The sequence below is a fragment of the Nematostella vectensis genome, chromosome 11 (assembly GCF_932526225.1).
Source record: "Nematostella vectensis chromosome 11, jaNemVect1.1, whole genome shotgun sequence".
Classification (NCBI taxonomy): Eukaryota; Metazoa; Cnidaria; class Anthozoa; order Actiniaria; family Edwardsiidae; genus Nematostella; species Nematostella vectensis.
The window spans coordinates 11,260,561-11,279,970 of record NC_064044.1 but is presented as its reverse complement, the minus strand read 5'-3'; the positions used below and the strand labels follow the sequence as shown (position 1 = coordinate 11,279,970).

Here is a 19,410-nt window from a genome sequence, read left to right as displayed (position 1 = left end):
TTTCCATCGGTTAAATATATTATTTTGAATATTTACACAAAGTTGAGCGTGTATCACAGGGTACCCAAAAACAACAGGAATACAACAAAACCTTCGCTGTGTTCTAGGCGTGTGGTATATATGTGTGAAAATTAGCAATAAATTATATTGAATTTAACTGAAAGTGGCGAATATATTAAATGATTAATAACACGGGGATGCTTTTACATCAAGTCGTCATCAATAAAATCTTGATTTTTGAGATTTCTAATCGTTAAACAGTAAAATTACTTTTGTTAAAATTTGTAATTATGTAAGATGCCTAGGACTAAAATTGTCATACGGGGTTAGGCATATTTTGTACAACTGATTATACGAATTAAGCGGTACTGTACTCGATACGAGAAACCGCTGAATTTACGCCAAAATGTATGCTTTATTTCAACTTTATTATTTCGATTTTCACAAAGTCTTTACAATTTCTCATGCAATTGTTTTTATATATGAGCATGCAAAAACTAACAACGCATACCTCTATTCGTGCTTTATCTTCTTACTGCAGGTGCTTAGCCAGGGATTGATTGGGGGTGGGGGGGGGGGCAAAATCTCATGTATCTCGGATATCATATGCGAACAAAATTTGACGATTCTTCAAGAAAAGACTGCTTTAACAGGGCTGGGCATGGATTTACCCCTGTAATATGATTTGATTACTCGTTTTTTTTAGGTCGCTCGGCTCGGCGCAGCTGAAAATAGCTGGATAAACGCCTGGCAAACAGACTTTTATCACACATAGCATGGGGGCGGGTCCAGGAGTTTAAAAAAGGCGGAGGGGGGGAGGGGGGGAAGAGACGGTTTTAAAAAGTTATCTCGTGGATTTCCTTTTATTTTTAAGCTTGGATTATCTTTAATTTTTCAAAATGGGGAGGGGGGGGGGGGGGGTGGGAGTCTGGGCCTTCTGAGCCCTCCCCTAGATCCGCCCCTGCACATCCATATCTACAGACAGAAGCCCCATGTTAGATCATTGTCAGCATACTCATATGTAAATGAGCACCATAGATTCCCTATCCATGAGCCCGCGGTGGTGCAAGCGGAGTACACAGTGCTGCTATATGAGAAGGGATATACGCAACACCCGTCGTTTCTTGCAAACTTGTTGCTTTTGCACTCTGTAAAAAAAAGGTTTTTAAACATCCCTGCTGTAGATCAATCGCTTTGAGTATCTCGTTTTCAAATTGTGCTACATTTTTCACAAAAAAGCTGAGTTTTTCATCAGTGAAGGCACAAGCACACTAGCACAAATCGGAACAGCTGAAAGCCCGTACCCAGGGAGGGGGGATGCAGGGGGTGGGAACGCACCCACCACAACGGTCGAAGGTCCACTTTCGGTTCTCAATAGACGTGCTATTTGTAGACAAAATTAGAAAGCATAAGCTAGATCACTCTGGTATGTCACCAATCCATAAGTCAGGCTTTTTTGTAGCCAAATCCGACAATAAACGTCCCTTGGAGATACTGCAAAGGCATAAAAAAGTCCCTTTTTGTTTTTTAGGGGTGGTCAGATTTTTATCAGAGAACTTTGTGGAATCAGGGAAACTATTCAGCACATGGTTGAAGCGCTCACCGTTCTAGTAGGTTCCACTCTATCTTCTATAAAAGGGAACCACAGGGAACCCACTCCATGTCAAAATCACTGACCGTTCCATTAGGTTCCAAGCTTTCTTTTATTAAAGGAAACCACAGGGATCCCGCTCCTTGGCTGAAAGACTTACCGTTACAGTAGGTTCCAGTCCACCCTCTGATGCAGTTGCAGGTTGCGGTAGTGCCACTAGAAGTGCACGTGGCTCCATTTTGACACGTGATCAGGTCACATGGACGTGGTACTGAAATGGTGAATTCGGAAAAGAGAGAATCGAAATTAAAGGATTCGTAAACGTTCAGAATATTCTCTGTAAATCGATATAAAAATAATAAAGACATAAAGTAATATCTCAAAATAAACACCGAGGTGCTTACTTCAAAATACGTTTTATTTCTAGGTGCATTTTTCCAACGTAAGGTAAAAAAGCCCAGAGTCATAAAAAAAGCTCTTAATTGTAAATTGCTGTGGCTGGTTGTACTGTCAGATGTTTCTATTTCCCCTTGAACATACAGTATCCTTCTTCATAAAAAAATATGTTAAGTTTGACACGTTAAGGTGAGGCGGTTATTCGGGGGAGGCGTTTTCTCGAGTCAGCTCCAGTCACCTTTGTTATTGTTTCCATTTAATATGGGAAGGCAAATTCAATATCACGCTTGGTACTACTTTGCAAGGATGACAAAATGGCGGCTGCAAGAGGCTGTTAAAAACAAACCTTCGCATCGTGTTCCGCTCCATCCAGATGCGCAGCTGCATGAAGCACGTGTACTACTTATCTCCGTGCACGTGCCGCCATTTTGACAAATTGTGTACTGGCAAGGAGTCAGGACTGCAAAAAATTTTTAAAAATTAGACGAGAGGTACTTACCTTGAAGTGTAATTGTAATTCTCTAAAGATATGCTCCACATTATGGGATAATTATGCATACTTCCTAACTTACTTTGGTCAGCGGTCACATTTCAAAGCCATTCAAATGCAAATGAGACAGCAGTATATAACCCCAGGGACATAGAATACAATCAGTTCTTCCTGGAGTGTATAAAATGGCGAAGGTCCGACACCAAAGGGCGGGGATAAAGGACTCAAGGGCGGGTAGTATTATCCCATAATGCTCTGCATATCTTCAGAGAATTACAATTACACTTCAAGGTAAGTACCTCTCGTCTAATTTTTAAATTCTCTTTCGATATGCTCCACATTATGGGATAATTATGCGATTTCAAAGTACCTCAGCCAAAAGACATAACACATATCTCAACAAACTTAACTGGTGAGATGATTTAATATAATTCAACACTTTTATTAATTATTTTGAATTAGAATTATTTTGCAACATTATTTTCTCTCAAATAATACTTTCTAAAGGTCCGCTCATTGGACCAGTCCGTCATGCGGAGAATCTCATCAACAGGAACACCCTTTAAATACTTATCTGAAACAGCAGCACCTCTAACAATGTGTGCTTTATACGTATCAGTATCAATGCCAGCTGCAGCCATTACAGTATTAATCCACCCCTTGCTGCTGAGCCAGTGGACACTGCCTTATGTGGTTTAATAAACGAGATATACAACTTTGATACTAGAAGTTCTCAGGGAACTTGTGCGATTTATGTACTCTTTGAGGGTAACAACAGGACATATTGATTTATCTTCAATTCAAACAAGAAAACTCAACCTTTAAAGAAGGCTTTCTAGGCCTACTGGTTTTCAGGCACTCTGTTATGTCAAAAACTATACATCCATTGCTCAAATTCATATACCTCAAATCTAAAGCACATAAGGTTTGCTCTCTTTGTGCTGATGACAATGCACAGAGCATAACAGTCTTAAAAGTAAGAGTCTTTAAAGAAAGTTGCTCCAAAGGGAACAAAGTCCTCAAATAACTAGTCACTTTAGAGACATCCCAGGTAGACGAATATCGTGGAGAAGGAGTCTTCAGCCTATAAACACCCTTCAGTAGTCTTGTAACAATAGGGTGTGAACCGACAGCAACATTTGTTCACGCTATACAAGGTAGTAGACAAGGCTGAACGATAGGTATTAATTGTGCTGTAACTCTTCCCTCCAGCAAAACAGTCTACTAAGTAAATTGACTATCTCACTCACAGGTGCTTGAAGTAGATCAACTTTCCTCTGATCACACCAGCAACACAAGTTCTTCCAAACTGTATTGTACTGCTTGTCAGTCCCAGTTGACCAAGATGCAGAGATGATTCGGATTGCCTCATCAGAAAATCCCTTTGCAGACAATGATCTCCGGATAACATCCATCCTGCCAGGTGCAGCCTGTCTTTCAGGGGATGCAGCTCCTGACCGTGAGGAAGTGTCAGCAGATGGTCCATCCGTGGAAGCAGTATTGGCTGAGCTATGGAGAGTTGTAACAATAGAGGATACCATGGTTGTGTCGTCCATGTTGGAGCAACAAGGAGAACTAATGCACTGTCGTTCCGTATCTTGGCCAGGGCCCGAGTCAAGAGACTAAAGGGGGGGAAAAGCATAACATCGGAAATTAGACCAACTGATACTAAAAGCATCAACGGCATGTGCACACGGTTCCGGGTGCCATGCAACAAATCGGTCCTATTTTGCATTTGACCTAGATGCAAAGAGATCTAATTCAGGCATGAATGTCTTTGAAACAAGGTTTCTAAATACGTCCTGATCAAGAGACTACTCTAAATTAGAAGTGAATTCTCTAGATAAAGCATCAGCTTCACAATTACATCTACCAGAGATATGCTGGGATAAAACAAAAATATTCCTTGAAATACACCACCCCCTAATAATAGCAGCAAGTGCAGCCAAAGAAGGAGATTTCATTCCACCCATATTATTGATGAAAGCAACTGCTGTGGAGTTTTCAAGTCTGAGTCTCACATGAATACCATTTTGATTTTCAACAAAAGCTTGAAAAGCATAGAAAGCAGCCAATAACTCTAAATAGTTTATATGATGACTAGACTCAGGCAAAGACCATCTACCATTCGTAGACTGCCCATTACAAACTGCACCCCAGCCAAACAAACTAGCATCACATTCTATATAAACATGAACGGGGTTATACCCAAACATAGAGCCATTCAACTTAGAAATGTTATTTGCTACCCAGTTGATATCAGACATTGCCTGGGAGCCAATCTGGATATTTTGATCAAAGTGATGATTGGAAGCTAAGGCCTGAGTCATTCCCAGAAATAAGGGACATTAGCCAGCGGTTTCTATGGGCTCACATTTTGCTAGGCCCGCGAGGAATAACAGCAGTATCACAAATAAAAACGAGATTCCGGCCAGCACAGGGGCTTCCCTTCTGTTGTTACACTAGAAGTTTTTAGTCAGGTTGACTAAAATTCAAAATAAAAGTAGTATTAGCGGTATTTAAACGTGCAAGGGGCATCTCTGATTTGTTACGTCCAATGATAATGGAAGTAAACAGTCTTGCTGAGGTTGGAAAACATTATATGCGCAAATAAAAAAAAAACGTATTTTAGAAAGGCTTTATGGTTCCCCTGTGTCTATCCCAGAAAGCCGTGGGGCCATTTAAAAACAAAATGGAGAACGGACGAACGGAGAGAAGTTGTTCTTGAGAAGCGCACCGTTTTCCTTGCTTCAGTCTGTATCTTAAAGACAACAATAATGGTTCCTAAACTAGGCATAACTACATCAAATGTTATTTCTTCGGGAACAAGATTGGGAGGCGCTACTGCCTATTTTATTGGCCAATTTGATGGAAGGATAGTCGATTTACCAATTTCGAGTCCTGCACCTGTGATGCAGCGAACAGTTCTACTTTTTAAACGACTACTTTTATGCCCGATTTCAATGAAATTACAGAGAATGTATGGAGGATTGTATACTCTCAAGCGAATAAAAGTGCAATATCCAAGGAACAATTATAGGGCTTTCTCTGGCATCGTTTGAACGGAAAGTGTATCACTCGAATGGCAAGGTTTTTTTTTTTTTCGAGTCCTGCATCGTGAGCCCAAAATCTCTGAAACGAGAAAATTTGATAAATTGTGATGTCTCCCCACATTTCATTATAATAAATGGCAGCCATTTTGACATTGTATGTGCACTATTACGTGTAATGTTTGGGATTCCTGTTTGTATGACCGCAAGGTTTTCTGGGTAGCAGAAATAAACAACGAGAGTCCGCCATTACTGTTTATTCGTTTTGATCCTAAGGTTTTTCTCAAATACATTACATTTTTTGGCGACGAGGATTTCGGAAATGGCAACCTACGGCAAAATAGACGAATTCGACAGAGATTCTGATTCATGGGAACAGTATATCGAGCGTCTAAACTTCTATTTTGAAGCAAATGGAGTAACTACGTCTGACGATGACTGGAAAATACGCCGTGCAATCCTCCTCAGTTCGGTAGGGAAAAAAACCTACAAATTAATGTCTGATCTGCTGGCCCCAGCGAAACCTGGAGAGAAATCTTATGCTGACTTGTGCACCTTGGTAAAGAGCCATTTCAACCCAAAACCGAGTGAAAGCGTGCAACGGCACAAGTTCAATAACCGTTTCAGATTGAGCGGGGAGAACGTGTCTGACTTTGTAGCGGCTCTACGAAACATGGCAGAATACTGCAATTTTGGTGGCAGTCTGGAAAATATGCTGCGTGATCGTCTGGTGTCTGGAATTAACAATGAAAGAATCCAAAGGCGTTTGCTATCAGAAGAGAACTTAACTTTCAAAAAAGCTTACGACATTGCTTCGTCTATGGAAACGACCGCACAGCACATGGCCGATCTTCAATCTGCTCCTTCTACGTTAAGTTCAACGTCTGCATCTGTAAAAAAGGTCAGTTCTTCGCCCTTACCGCGTTCTAAAAGCGAAAATAAAGAGTGTTATCGTTGTGGAAAAAATCACCACCCGTCAAAATGTCGTTTCAAGGAGGCCACGTGCCATTATTGTAAAAAGAAAGGACATATTGTTGCCAAATGTCTCAAAAAAGCAAAAAAGTCGTCCGAGACAACCAAGCCAAATTCAAACCACCATCCAAAACAAGGGAAACCAGCAATTCATGTCCTGGATACTGATAAAGAAATAGAAGATGAAGATATATATCCATTGTTTGCTGTCAGTCAAGGCAACCGCCAAAATCCGTATTTAGTAGATGTTGAATTAAATGGTCTTAAAGTTCAAATGGAACTGGACACTGGTGCATCACTTTCAGTAATCGGAGAGGACATTTTTGATCAATTGAAGAACATTGAGGGTTCATCTCTCAATCTGCAAGATACCAAGCTAACCTTGAAAACATACACCGGGGAGACAATTCCAGTTTTAGGAAAGCTTGTAGTGGAAGTCAAGTACAAGGACTTCTTTGAACACTTGCCAGTTATAGTGGTACAAGGCAAGGTGCCCAGTCTCTTTGGACGAGATTGGTTACAACATGTTAAGTTGTCATGGCCAGAGATTTTCCTAGTTCAAGTTGTATCCCCTGATGTGTCTGACCTGCTAAAGAAACATGAAAATTTATTCAAGGAAGGACTAGGGACAATTCAAGGAGTGAAAGCAAAGATATACGTTGATCCTCAAGCCAAACCCAAGTACTTCAAACCTCGCACGTTAGAATATGCACGACGTCAGAAGGTAGAGAGAGAATTGGACCGTTTGTTAGAAGAAGGAACAATTCGTCCAGTTCAATTTTCGGAATGGGCAACACCCATTGTGCCCATTGTCAAATCTGATGAGTCTATACGCATTTGTGGAGACTTCAAAGTTACTTTGAACCAAGTTAGCAAACTTGACAATTACCCAATTCCTAAAACAGAGGATCTGCTAGCTCAACTTGGAGGTGGAGTGCAGTTTACAAAACTAGATCTGAGTCAAGCTTATCAACAACTTGAGTTAGATGAAGAATCAAAGAAGTACACCACTATCACCACTCATAAAGGCCTATTTGAGTACAATAGACTGTGCTACGGCATTGCCTCAGCCCCTGGGATTTTCCAACGCACAATGGAAAATTTACTGCAGGGTATTCCGAATGTTGTAGTACGAATAGATGATATTCTCATTGCCGGGAAGACATCAGCAGATCATCTCAAAAGTCTAACAGAAGTCCTGTCACGTCTGGACAAAGCTGGCGTCCGTCTTAAACGTTCGAAGTGCATTTTTCAAGCACCTGAAGTCACTTACCTGGGACACCGCATAGACAAAGATGGTATCCACCCCCTTGACGAGAAAATCAAAGCAATTCAAGAGTCACCGAGACCTTCTAATCTGAAAGAACTGCAAGCCTTCTTAGGCATGCTTAACTATTACGCTTGTTACATACCTAACATCACTACAATACTATCTCCTTTACATCAGCTGTTAGTCAAAGACACACCTTGGAACTGGAGTGAAGCACATGAAAAATCTTGGAACCAAGCCAAGTCCACACTTCACTCGTCACAACTTCTAGTGCATTACAGCTTGGAAAGAGAGTTAACCCTTGCCTGTGACGCATCACCATATGGTCTTGGTTGTGTTATTTCACATGTGATGGATGATGGGACTGAACGTCCTATTTCATATGCCTCACGTACTCTGTCCCCAGCCGAAAAGAACTATTCACAGCTCGACAAAGAGGCAGCAGCCATCATGTTCGGGGTGAGGAAGTTCCACTCATACTTATATGGACGGAGTTTTACCATCTACACTGATCACAAACCCCTGCTGGGTCTGCTACAGTCAACTAAACAAATACCGACCTCAGCCTCACCACGCATATTGAGGTGGGCGGTATTCCTGTCAGGCTACTCATACACTTTAGTATATCGAGAAGGCCAGAAAAATGGTAATGCCGATGGCCTGAGCCGGCTGCCATTGCCAAATGAAACCAGAAATGTTCCAGTGCCTGGCGACATTATGTTTGTAATGAATCATCTTGAAGTCAACACACCCGTTAAAGTCAAGGACATTAAGCGTTGGACCTCAAAAGATCCTATTCTTAGTGCAGTACGACACCAAGTAATGTCCGGTTGGCCCAATTCAAATGATCGCATTGAGTTCAAGCCCTACTCTTATAGAAAGCACCAACTTAGCTGTCAGGATGGCTGTCTACTCTGGGGCTCTCGCGTAGTCATTCCTCCTCAAGGAAGAGTCAAGCTTCTCCAGGAACTACATGATGGACATCCTGGAATGGTTCGCATGAAAATGTTAGCCCGAAGCTATTTCTGGTGGCCTGGCCTGGACGCGGATATTGAGCAAAAGGTGAAAGATTGCACAAGCTGCCAAAGTAATGCTAAGGCACCTTCTACTGCACCCCTACATCCGTGGGAGTGGCCGTCTAGACCTTGGTCTCGCATACATATTGACTATGCAGGACCTTTCGAAGGACACAGGTTCCTGGTGATCGGTGATGCCTATAGTAAGTGGATCGAGGTATTCAAGACAAACTCCAGTACTGCTGCAGTAACCATCCAGAAGTTAAGAGAATGCTTCTCAGTACATGGACTGCCTGATATCATTGTATCTGATAATGCAACTGCCTTCATAGGTGAAGAATTTGCCCTTTTTATGTCTGAGAATGGCATAAAACACATCACTTCAGCACCTAAACACCCAGCATCCAATGGATTTGCTGAAAGATATGTTCGCACTTTCAAGGAAACAATGAAGAAGATGGGAGGGGAAAAGGAAAACTTAGACACGAAGTTAAGCAGATTTCTACTAAGCTATCGTACCACACCTCATGCAACCACTGGTAAAACACCTGGTGAGCTATTAATGAACCGGAAGCTGAAGACGCGCTTGGACCTGGTAAACCCCCTTAGTCAGGACACAATTCGCACTCGTGTAGAAGATAAACAGCTCGCACAGAAGAAACAACACGACAATCTAGTGCCACTCAGAGAATTTCAAGTGAATGACCCAGTATTTGTCAAGAATTTTTCATATGGTCCAAAGTGGTTATGTGGAACAATTATTCAACAGTCAGGACCGGTTTCGTATGTCGTTCAACTCAGTTCAGGTGGAGTGTTTCGACGACATGTTGACCATCTTCGCCTGAGGACAAGCACACCCACAGTCGCCAATGATCTTCAGAGTTCAACAGAATTGGCCCAAGTTCCAATGCAAACAACTGTACCCAAGCAGATTCCAGAGGAATTTAAGGAACCTGAGATCACAGTTCCAGAACCTTCATTGGAACCGAAGAAGACAGAGCTTCCAGCTTCTGAACCTGCAAGTACTCTGCGAAGAAGTACTCGACTCAAAACCACACCTACTCACCTCAAAGACTATGTATGTTAATTTTAAGCAGCATATCACACACTGTGTACATTTTTCCGGATCTGATGGATTGACAACTTGTCAAGAACTTGTCATGGACATTGTTGTTGTTTTTTACTTGTTGACATATTGTGTGTATAAATTTGATAGTTTTACTGGCCTCAGCAAGCAAGTATCTTTTAGTTGTAAACTTGGGTGGGGCAGTATGTAATGTTTGGGATTCCTGTTTGTATGACCGCAAGGTTTTCTGGGTAGCAGAAATAAACAACGAGAGTCCGCCATTACTGTTTATTCGTTTTGATCCTAAGGTTTTTCTCAAATACATTACATTACGCATGCGTGGCGGCCATGTTGTCTCTTATTTCTGGGAATGTGTCTCTTGCAATAGATCTGTAGTGAAGCTTAATATACTTCACAGCAGGGAAGGCTGATACCAACAAACCCACTATGCAAGCAACTTCCCTGACGGAGGCAAACGTTTTTAACAAAACCTTTTTTGCATGCCTGAACTATTTTCTCAACCTTCTTAATAGGCAATGAGAGCTTCATTACTCAGAGTCAATATCAAAACCCAGATAGGTGATTTGACTGACTGGAGTGAGCTGAGATTTTTCTTCATCTATTATAAAACTCAAATCATGTAATAATAATCTGAGCATGGATAAATGTGAGAAACATTCCTGCGGAGAGCTACCAATCAAAAGAATGTCGTCGAGAAATATCACAACTCGACGTCCATTTAGTCTCAAATGAGAGACAACAGGTTTAAGGACCTTGGTGAAAACTCTGGAGGCTAGGCTGTAGCCGAAGGGTAAACATGAAAATTCATAAATTTCTCCACTTAAACCTCAAATATTTACGATCAGGCTTGTAAATAGGAATGCTGAAATAAGCATCTTTTAAATCAACTGACACCATAAAGACACCCTTTGCGATGGCATCTAAGGCCACATCAATATTTTCCATTTTAAAATGGATCTTTTGTACAAAACTATTCAAGGGCTTTAAATTAATCACTGGGCGCATATCACCTGTTTTCTTTGGTACTAGAAAGATATTTGAAATGAATTCCCCAGTGCAGGGAGAAACCTTGATGATGGCTCCTCTACTATTTAACTTAGTGATCTCCTCATCAATAAGCTTTTCCTCATCTTCGCCAAATGGAGCCTGCTTAGGTAATTCATTTTGCAAAGGAGACTCACTGTATTCCAAATGATATCCCGATACAGTTTCTAGTACCCAGGGATCATTGGTGATTTTACGCAAGTTTTCAATGTGGTGCTGCAGATTACCCGCATGAGCCATAGGTACCTCATTCAAGCTTTGTCCTAGGAGTTCTGGTAATTCTTCTGTGTGTTGTTGTTGTTGTTGTTTGAGAATTTGTAGTCAAAAGAGCGCCCACGTCTCGATGAACTCACCCGAGTTAGTGTCCTTCTAGCAATTTTATTAACTTTACCTATGTCCTTGACATGTTTAGGGAGTTCATCCCCAAAAAGAAAGGTGGTCACAGGATTGGATTTGCTGCACACTGCCTGGTAGGCCTGAGCTATGTCAGGTTTCAGTAGCTCTCGTCTCTTTAGAGAGCACAAGTAAGGCGCATGCCCCAATAGGGTAATAGAATCAGCCAGCATCGGCAAGATATCCTTAGGATCAACTGCTCTACCTGCGATAGAGTCAAACAGCATGACAATGGGCTGCGCCGCTTTTACCACATTCTTTTGAAGTTCTTGCAGTCCTAAATCTCTGGACTTGGTGTTTCGCTCTAGATCATGCCACAATTCCACGTTTACTTTAGGAACGCAGATAAATTTGCAGTTTTCTGGAGTCTTATATTTATTCTGCAGCTCCTTGAGCTTCTGCTCCAGAGGTTTTTTAGAACATGCGTCGTTGACACGCTCGGCAATAACGTCTATAACCTTAGGACCATAGCCCTCCTTTTCCTCAAAGAAAGAGGGTAGGAACTGTGCTGCTGCGCTGGAGTCCAGCGACGAATTAGCACTACTCTCCTTGTCAGGAGTATAATCTCCGACCGCCGGTAAAAGGCTAGCCGACGGGTCAAAACCGGAACCGTCCGAGTCGGACGTTTTCACTGCAATATTAGCCTCACTGGCGTTATAATTCGAGGTAGCTGCCTGTTTTGCAGTAACTTGCTCGATCAAGAATTTCTTTGTCTCGAGCATATGAGATATACCAAGCTGGTCTTTCAGTTCGTCAACATCAAACTCCAATGCTTCTTCGTCTTTATCCTTCGTAGACTGTGTTTCCCTCGCTGGTTCACGAGAAATAACGGTTATTTCAGGTTCAATATGGTTCTGCTTATCATCTTTGCTTGCCATTTTCCTTCTGAAAAGAAGTAGAAAGATAAAGAGAGCACGCGGTCCGATGCAAAACAAAATATACAAATTGACTCACTGACCTGTAGTAGCACGAAAGGAAGAACTGATTGTATTCTATGTCCCTGGGGTTATATACCGCTGTCTCATTTGCATTGGAATAGCTTTGAAATGTGACCGCTGACCATTAGTAAGTTAGGAAGTATGCATAATTATCCCATAATGTGGAGCATATCGAAAGAGAATATCAGCCACACTTTGAGTATATTATAACGGTTGCCCAACCTTCTTCTATTGATTGATACAAAGTAATAGTTCCAGCTCCTCCCTTTCTATCATACTCCTCATCTCTCTTCATTCCCTCTCTGCCCTCTCCACCATGCCTTCGGCGCATAAACAGGTGTGTACACAACCCCCATGGCCGTCAAAAAATGGGTAAAAAAACAGTGAATCCTGGGTACGCGCCTTACTGCCATTGGCAGCCTCTTAAAATAAAAAATGTCAGAGCTCTTAAAACAGACATCAGCCGTGTGAAAAATTAGTCTTTTAAAAATAACCCGTACCACTTTCCTTTCCCATTATCGACCGATTTGAATCCTGGTGATTCAGAGGTGGTAAAAAGAACATAGTACCCCCTCTCCAGATGTTGGTAGTGCCACATAGTAACCCCTCACTAGAGGTTGGTGTTGCCACATAGTAACCCCTCTCTACAGGTTGGTGTTGCCACATAGTAACCCCTCTCTACAGGTTGGTGTTGCCACATAGTAACCCCTCTCTAGAGGTTGGTAGTGCCACATAGTAACCCCTCACTAGAGGTTGGTGTTGCCACACAGTAACCCCTCTCCAGAGGTTGATGGTGTCACACAGTAACCCCTCTCTACAGGTTGGTGTTGCCACACAGTAACCCCTCTCCAGAGGTTGGTAGTGCCACACAGTAACCCCTCTCTAGAGGTTGATAGTGCCACATAGTAACCCCTCTCTAAAGGTTGGTGTTGCCACACAGTAACCCCTCTCCAGAGGTTGGTAGTGCCACACAGTAACCCCTCTCCAGAGGTTGGTAGTGCCACACAGTAACCCCTCTCTAGAGGTTGGTAGTGCCACACAGTAACCCCTCTCCAGAGGTTGATGGTGTCACACAGTAACCCCTCTCTACAGGTTGGTAGTGCCACACAGTAACCCCTCTCTAAAGGTTGGTAGTGCCACACAGTAACCCCTCTCTAGAGGTTGGTAGTGCCACACAGTAACCCCTCTCTAAAGGTTGGTAGTGCCACACAGTAACCCCTCTCTAAAGGTTGGTGTTGCCACATAGTAACCCCTCTCTAGAGGTTGGTAGTGCCACACAGTAACCCCCCTCTACAGGTTGGTAGTGCCACACAGTAACCCCTCTCTAGAGGTTGGTAGTGCCACACAGTAACCCCTCTCTACAGGTTGGTAGTGCCACATAGTAACCCCTCTCTAAAGGTTGGTGTTGCCACACAGTAACCCCTCTCTAGAGGTTGGTAGTGCCACACAGTAACCCCTCTCTAAAGGTTGGTAGTGCCACATAGTAACCCCCCACTAGAGGTTGGTAGTGCCACACAGTAACCCCTCTCTAGAGGTTGGTAGTGCCACACAGTAACCCCTCTCTAAAGGTTGGTAGTGCCACACAGTAACCCCTCACTAGAGGTTGGTAGTGCCACACAGTAACCCCTCTCTAAAGGTTGGTAGTGCCACACAGTAACCCCTCTCTAAAGGTTGGTAGTGCCACATAGTACCCCCCTCTACAGGTTGGTAGTGCCACACAGTAACCCCTCTCTAAAGGTTGGTAGTGCCACACAGTAACCCCTCTCTAAAGGTTGGTAGTGCCACACAGTAACCCCTCTCTACAGGTTGGTAGTGCCACATAGTAACCCCTCTCTAAAGGTTGGTAGTGCCACACAGTAACCCCTCTCTAGAGGTTGGTAGTGCCACACAGTAACCCCTCTCTAAAGGTTGGTGTTGCCACATAGTAACCCCTCTCTAGAGGTTGGTAGTGCCACATAGTAATCCCTCTCTACAGGTTGGTAGTGCCACACAGTAACCCCCCTCTACACGTTGGTAGTGCCACACAGTAACCCCTCTCTAGAGGTTGGTAGTGCCACACAGTAACCCCTCTCTACAGGTTGGTAGTGCCACATAGTAACCCCTCTCTACAGGTTGGTAGTGCCACACAGTAACCCCCCTCTACAGGTTGGTAGTGCCACATAGTAACCCCTCTCCAGAGGTTGGTAGTGCCACATAGTAACCCCTCTCCAGAGGTTGGTAGTGCCACACAGTAACCCCTCTCTAGAGGTTGGTAGTGCCACATAGTAACCCCTCACTAGAGGTTGGTAGTGCCACACAGTAACCCCTCTCTAAAGGTTGGTAGTGCCACACAGTAACCCCTCACTAGAGGTTGGTAGTGCCACACAGTAACCCCTCTCTAAAGGTTGGTAGTGCCACACAGTAACCCCTCACTAGAGGTTGGTAGTGCCACACAGTAACCCCTCACTAGAGGTTGGTAGTGCCACACAGTAACCCCTCTCTAAAGGTTGGTGTTGCCACACAGTAACCCCTCTCTAAAGGTTGGTAGTGCCACACAGTAACCCCTCTCTAAAGGTTGGTAGTGCCACACAGTAACCCCTCTCTACAGGTTGGTAGTGCCACATAGTAACCCCTCTCTACTGGTTGGTAGTGCCACACAGTAACCCCTCTCTAAAGGTTGGTGTTGCCACACAGTAACCCCTCTCTAAAGGTTGGTAGTGCCACACAGTAACCCCTCTCTAGAGGTTGGTAGTGCCACACAGTAACCCCTCTCTACAGGTTGGTAGTGCCACATAGTAACCCCTCTCTACAGGTTGGTAGTGCCACACAGTAACCCCTCTCTACAGGTTGGTAGTGCCACACAGTAACCCCTCTCCAGAGGTTGGTGGTGCCACATAGTAACCCCTCTCTACAGGTTGGTAGTGCCACACAGTAACCCCTCTCTAGAGGTTGGTAGTGCCACACAGTAACCCCTCTCTAGAGGTTGGTAGTGCCACATAGTAACCCCTCACTACAGGTTGGTAGTGCCACATAGTAACCCCTCTCTAAAGGTTGGTAGTGCCACATAGTAACCCCTCTCTACAGGTTGGTAGTGCCACACAGTAAACCCTCTCCAGAGGTTGGTGGTGCCATATAGAACGCCCCTTTCATGAGGTGGAAGGTGACGGGTTGCTCACCCCCCCCCCCCCCCCCCCTAAATCGGGATCCTAAGAAGTACAAATATTTTTACCTCTTCCCTTATGAGATTCAATTCTCTAGAGATTCATTCCTTGTGAGAATCAAACCTTTTTAGAACCAGTTCTTATTGTAGCGGTATAATCAATACAAGTGTTTACGAGCCGCCATCTTTAATCTTACTTAACCCAACTGGCCTTGTGGGTAAACACAGGGAGCCCAACATCTACTTACACTTATGAGAATTGGTCCTGAATGATAATCAATACTTATGATAATCGATCACCTGTTTCGCAGTGTTTCCCGCTCCTGTTTATTGGGCATGCGCAGTAGTAATCGTCCTGATCGTACAGCGGGCGACATGAGGATGCGCTGTGACATGGCGGCGACTTTAAGCATTTGTTCTACAGGACAATTCAACGTTATTAATATAATAATCATCTATATAGGACAACGCAACATTACTAATATAATATCATCCACAGGGCAACATTACTTATAGAGTTATTTATTCTAAAACAAGAAAAAATTCAACCTTACTTCCACATTACTATTTTGTTCTGGTTTACAACGCAACAAACATCCCTACGTCATTATCATTCTGAAAGCATTTGTTTTAAAAACAGAACGGCTCTGAAAGCATTTGTTTTAAAAACAGAACGGCTCTACATGCGGCAGAGACAACAAACGGCGCGATCCATTTGTTGGATCCCACTTGTTTATACTTTGGTCAGATTCATACTATATGGTATCCGCAGACAAGACTGATTGTGTGGGCCGGTACGATAAGCAGAAGCCGAAAAAAAAAAATGGGCTATCTGAATAGGTTCTTATGTTTCTATTTTGGGCGATTCACACTCTATATTTTCGATAAAGACAGCAGTAGGAACAAAGAGTTAAAGATAATGAAATTAAGTTATTTAAATTCTGCTTCTTTTTTGTTGCTTATGCTGGGAACCGGGCCCGGGCAAACAGAGCGACTTTCAGGTGAAGACCTAGACTTTCTCAAAGTCGTTTAAAAAATTTGTTTTCCTAGTTACTATAAAAGTTAAACATGCTAACACATAGGGAAATAAACATAAATATACATATATTAATTTTTGCTATCGTTTTGTTCTTCTAGTTCAATATCGTGAGCGAGAGTTTTCGTGAGCGAGTGCCTTTTCTAACAGAAACGACTCAAAGCAGTGTTTTGCTTATTAAAACATTTGACAAAATACCTGTTTTTAAACTTGGTAAATAATTGATACGAAGAAGTTTCTAGAACAGCCATTGAAAGTTTTAAGATTTTTGAAATACTAAACAGAGTTGAAGCATTTATTTCGCTTGCAGGCGAAACTCGGTGTTATCATCGCGAAAGGCGCCCGCGATCACCGAACGGAGAGGGTTTTCCGCAATAATAAAACCAATCACCGCCTCCAAGCAGGCTATTTTCTCGAAAGAGGTCTCATTTTGGAATTGGAATTTGAAAGTTGTAGCAGGCCTTGAAATATTGGGGCCCGATACAGAAACATATAAGAAAATATTGGGGAGGCATACACACAGCCACCAAGTGTAAAAAATATTCTGACAAAGTTGAATGGAAAACTTTACGTTACCTGAGGGTAAAAGTAGTCAAAACTCGCATCATCCTTCAGAAGGGTCGAGGAAAAGTACTTGTCTGTGTTAAGCAGCTCGCATATGATATCAGCAAGTCCAGTTGAAGCCTTGTTTTCAAAGTTAAACGACACACACTCGGTAGCTAGGATACATTTCTTCGTACACTCACCGAGTCGCTTCACCAAGTGCTGTGTAGCGTTTGCGATAGCAAGCCTCTTCAATGGATCTTTCTTAAAGGAGACGTATGAGAATCCTCCTTGTGCTATTCCAAGGCTGAGCAATCCCGCGAAAATACAGAACACGACAAAGCATTTCTTATGAAAGTCTGCCATGTTGGTTTCTTCGGTATTCTTGTGTGTGACTTTGTTCTTATTCGGTGTGGCGTTGGGAGCATAAGCAACTCCAAGGTTTTCTTTAGAAAATTTGTGATACTTCTTTGACTTTTGGGGATGTCTTACTAGATGAGGATTCACTTTATTCTCTCTAAACGAAGTGCAGTGGCTACAAGTCTCCTGGGAGTCTGCTGGTTGCTCGGGGTTTTTATCACTGAATAAAAGTGATCTACGGCCTTTCTTGGTTTCTAGAAAACATTCAACCCACGCTACCTTTATTGAATAGTTACCCACCATCACAACAGTCCGAAAAGAAGAAAATAAAAGAAAAGCCGAATAAAGCTTTTGATACATGCAGAGTAGATTTGGAATATTGTTGCTACAAAAGTTTCTAAAAGTCCGTTGCTGGATTTACGCGGCCGTTTTATCTTCTCGCATCTCTGAGTTATGTTACTTGGAATATAACGTTTGGGTTATCTGGACAAATATATGAACCATTCTAGATCGCAAAAAAAAGATGTTGTTCTGACTTCTGGCTAAATCCTATTAGTTAAACAACACATAAATGTTTGATAAAGCTTCCCATAACAGACAAATCGTGTACTAACTGGTCACGTGACTTTTTGAGTGGCAAATCGTACTCGAATAAGCGACATGCACTAACTGGTCACGTGACTCCAGCCATAATAGTCACATAAATGACTTTACCGTAGAGAACGGCGAAAAATAGAATGAAATAAGCCCCTTCTGACTTTCCAGCTTATACGTAAGCGTTAAATAAGTTGCTTTTTGTTGCTGTCGGTAAAAGCCTGAGCGCACGCCAATTTGACTCCCAAAAAGCCACGTGATCTGTAAGTGCAATTCCTCATCCTGCATGATGACCAATAGTACTTGTCTTTATAGAATGCTGATCAACCACTCTTCTCCATTGCAATGGGAAAAAAGAGGTTTGTGTTTAAGATAAAACTTCAAAATGACAATCCACGAATGTAGTTTAATCTTCTTTAATAATATTCGATTGAATGTATATATTTTGTGACTTCTTTAACATAGCATCAGTCTCCAGTGGGTCGACATCGTATAATTATTCTATATATTATTATATATAAGTATTGCTTCTCTTCGCCGTCACGAACTTGAAAACGATCTAGAAATTATATGTGTGGAGTTATCTCGTCCCGGCACTAGTAAAATCGTAGTATCTGTTGTGTACCGCCCGCCCGATGCTGATATGGATTTTATGAAAATGTTCTCGGAATTTACTAGGGCTGCCTCGAGACTACATCGAACAAAATATCTAATTTTGGGGGATTTTAATCTGCCTAAAGTCGAATGGTTGGATGGATCTGGTTATTCAAACACTCAACAAGAATCTGCATTTACTGAATCTTTAAAGGACAATGCCTTATTCCAGATAAATACCTCCCCTACGCACTTCTCGCCTTTGGACAATACTGGGCACATACTTGACCTTGTTATCACTAATGAGCCGGAACTGATCTCTGAAATAGAAGCGCTCTGTCCTGATTCAATGGGATTCCCTACGGATCATTCTATTGTCCAGTTTTGTTTAAGTACACAGCTCCGTCGCTTTAACGCACCTCACCGTACTATCTACAACTTCAGGAATATCGACCTTACGGCTCTGCGAGATGAAATACGCGAGTCGGCTCTCCTCGTGGAATGCGCTAGGAACAATGACATCGACATTGCGTGGGACGGGTGGTGCCGTGTATTGTTCGAGATACTGGACAAGCACGTGCCAAAAATAAGATCTAGACCCAACTCAACTCCACCATGGTTTGACGCTGAAGTAATCAACCTCCTTAAGAAAAAAGAAACAGCCAGACGAAAGGCCAAGAGAACCGGCCACCAATCACACCAGCTGAAATACGCCCTCCTCAGACGGGAATGTAAAACTCTGATCGCTGCGAAACACAAGCTATACGTTGAGGGCCTTAGCCAGTCACTAAAAAGCAACCCGAAGAAGTTCTGGAGTTACTTCAGAGCTAAAACGAAGTCGAACTCGATACCTGACACTGTAACTCACAACGGATCCAAATTCTATTCACCTGACGA

General features: G+C 42.7%; 2 protein-coding genes across 5 annotated transcripts; one reads left to right on the top strand and one right to left on the bottom strand.

The window, feature by feature from the left end:
* Positions 1-395: 395 nt before the first annotated feature.
* Positions 396-18,113, bottom strand: LOC116612099 (teneurin-2). 4 transcript variants are annotated; one of them, XM_048734186.1, is made up of 5 exons: positions 16,999-18,113; positions 15,687-15,804; positions 2,334-2,447; positions 1,752-1,862; positions 396-1,148 (listed from the first exon to the last, which is right to left on the bottom strand). In XM_048734186.1, exons 1-5 carry the CDS (start codon positions 17,683-17,685, stop codon positions 976-978), a joined length of 1,203 nt encoding a protein of 400 aa, XP_048590143.1. In that variant the 5' UTR covers positions 17,686-18,113; the 3' UTR covers positions 396-975. The 4 variants fall into 4 exon arrangements, with proteins under 4 accessions (XP_048590143.1, XP_048590146.1, XP_048590145.1 ...); XM_048734189.1 differs by lacking the exons at positions 396-1,148; positions 1,752-1,862; positions 2,334-2,447 and adding an exon at positions 2,883-4,099; XM_048734188.1 differs by lacking the exons at positions 396-1,148; positions 1,752-1,862; positions 2,334-2,447; positions 15,687-15,804; positions 16,999-18,113 and adding exons at positions 2,883-4,099; positions 11,163-12,681.
* LOC125573604 (uncharacterized protein K02A2.6-like) lies at positions 5,699-10,132 on the top strand. The gene has a single exon (XM_048734185.1). It carries the CDS (start codon positions 5,850-5,852, stop codon positions 9,870-9,872), a length of 4,023 nt encoding a protein of 1,340 aa, XP_048590142.1. The 5' UTR covers positions 5,699-5,849; the 3' UTR covers positions 9,873-10,132.
* Positions 18,114-19,410: the final 1,297 nt, after the last annotated feature.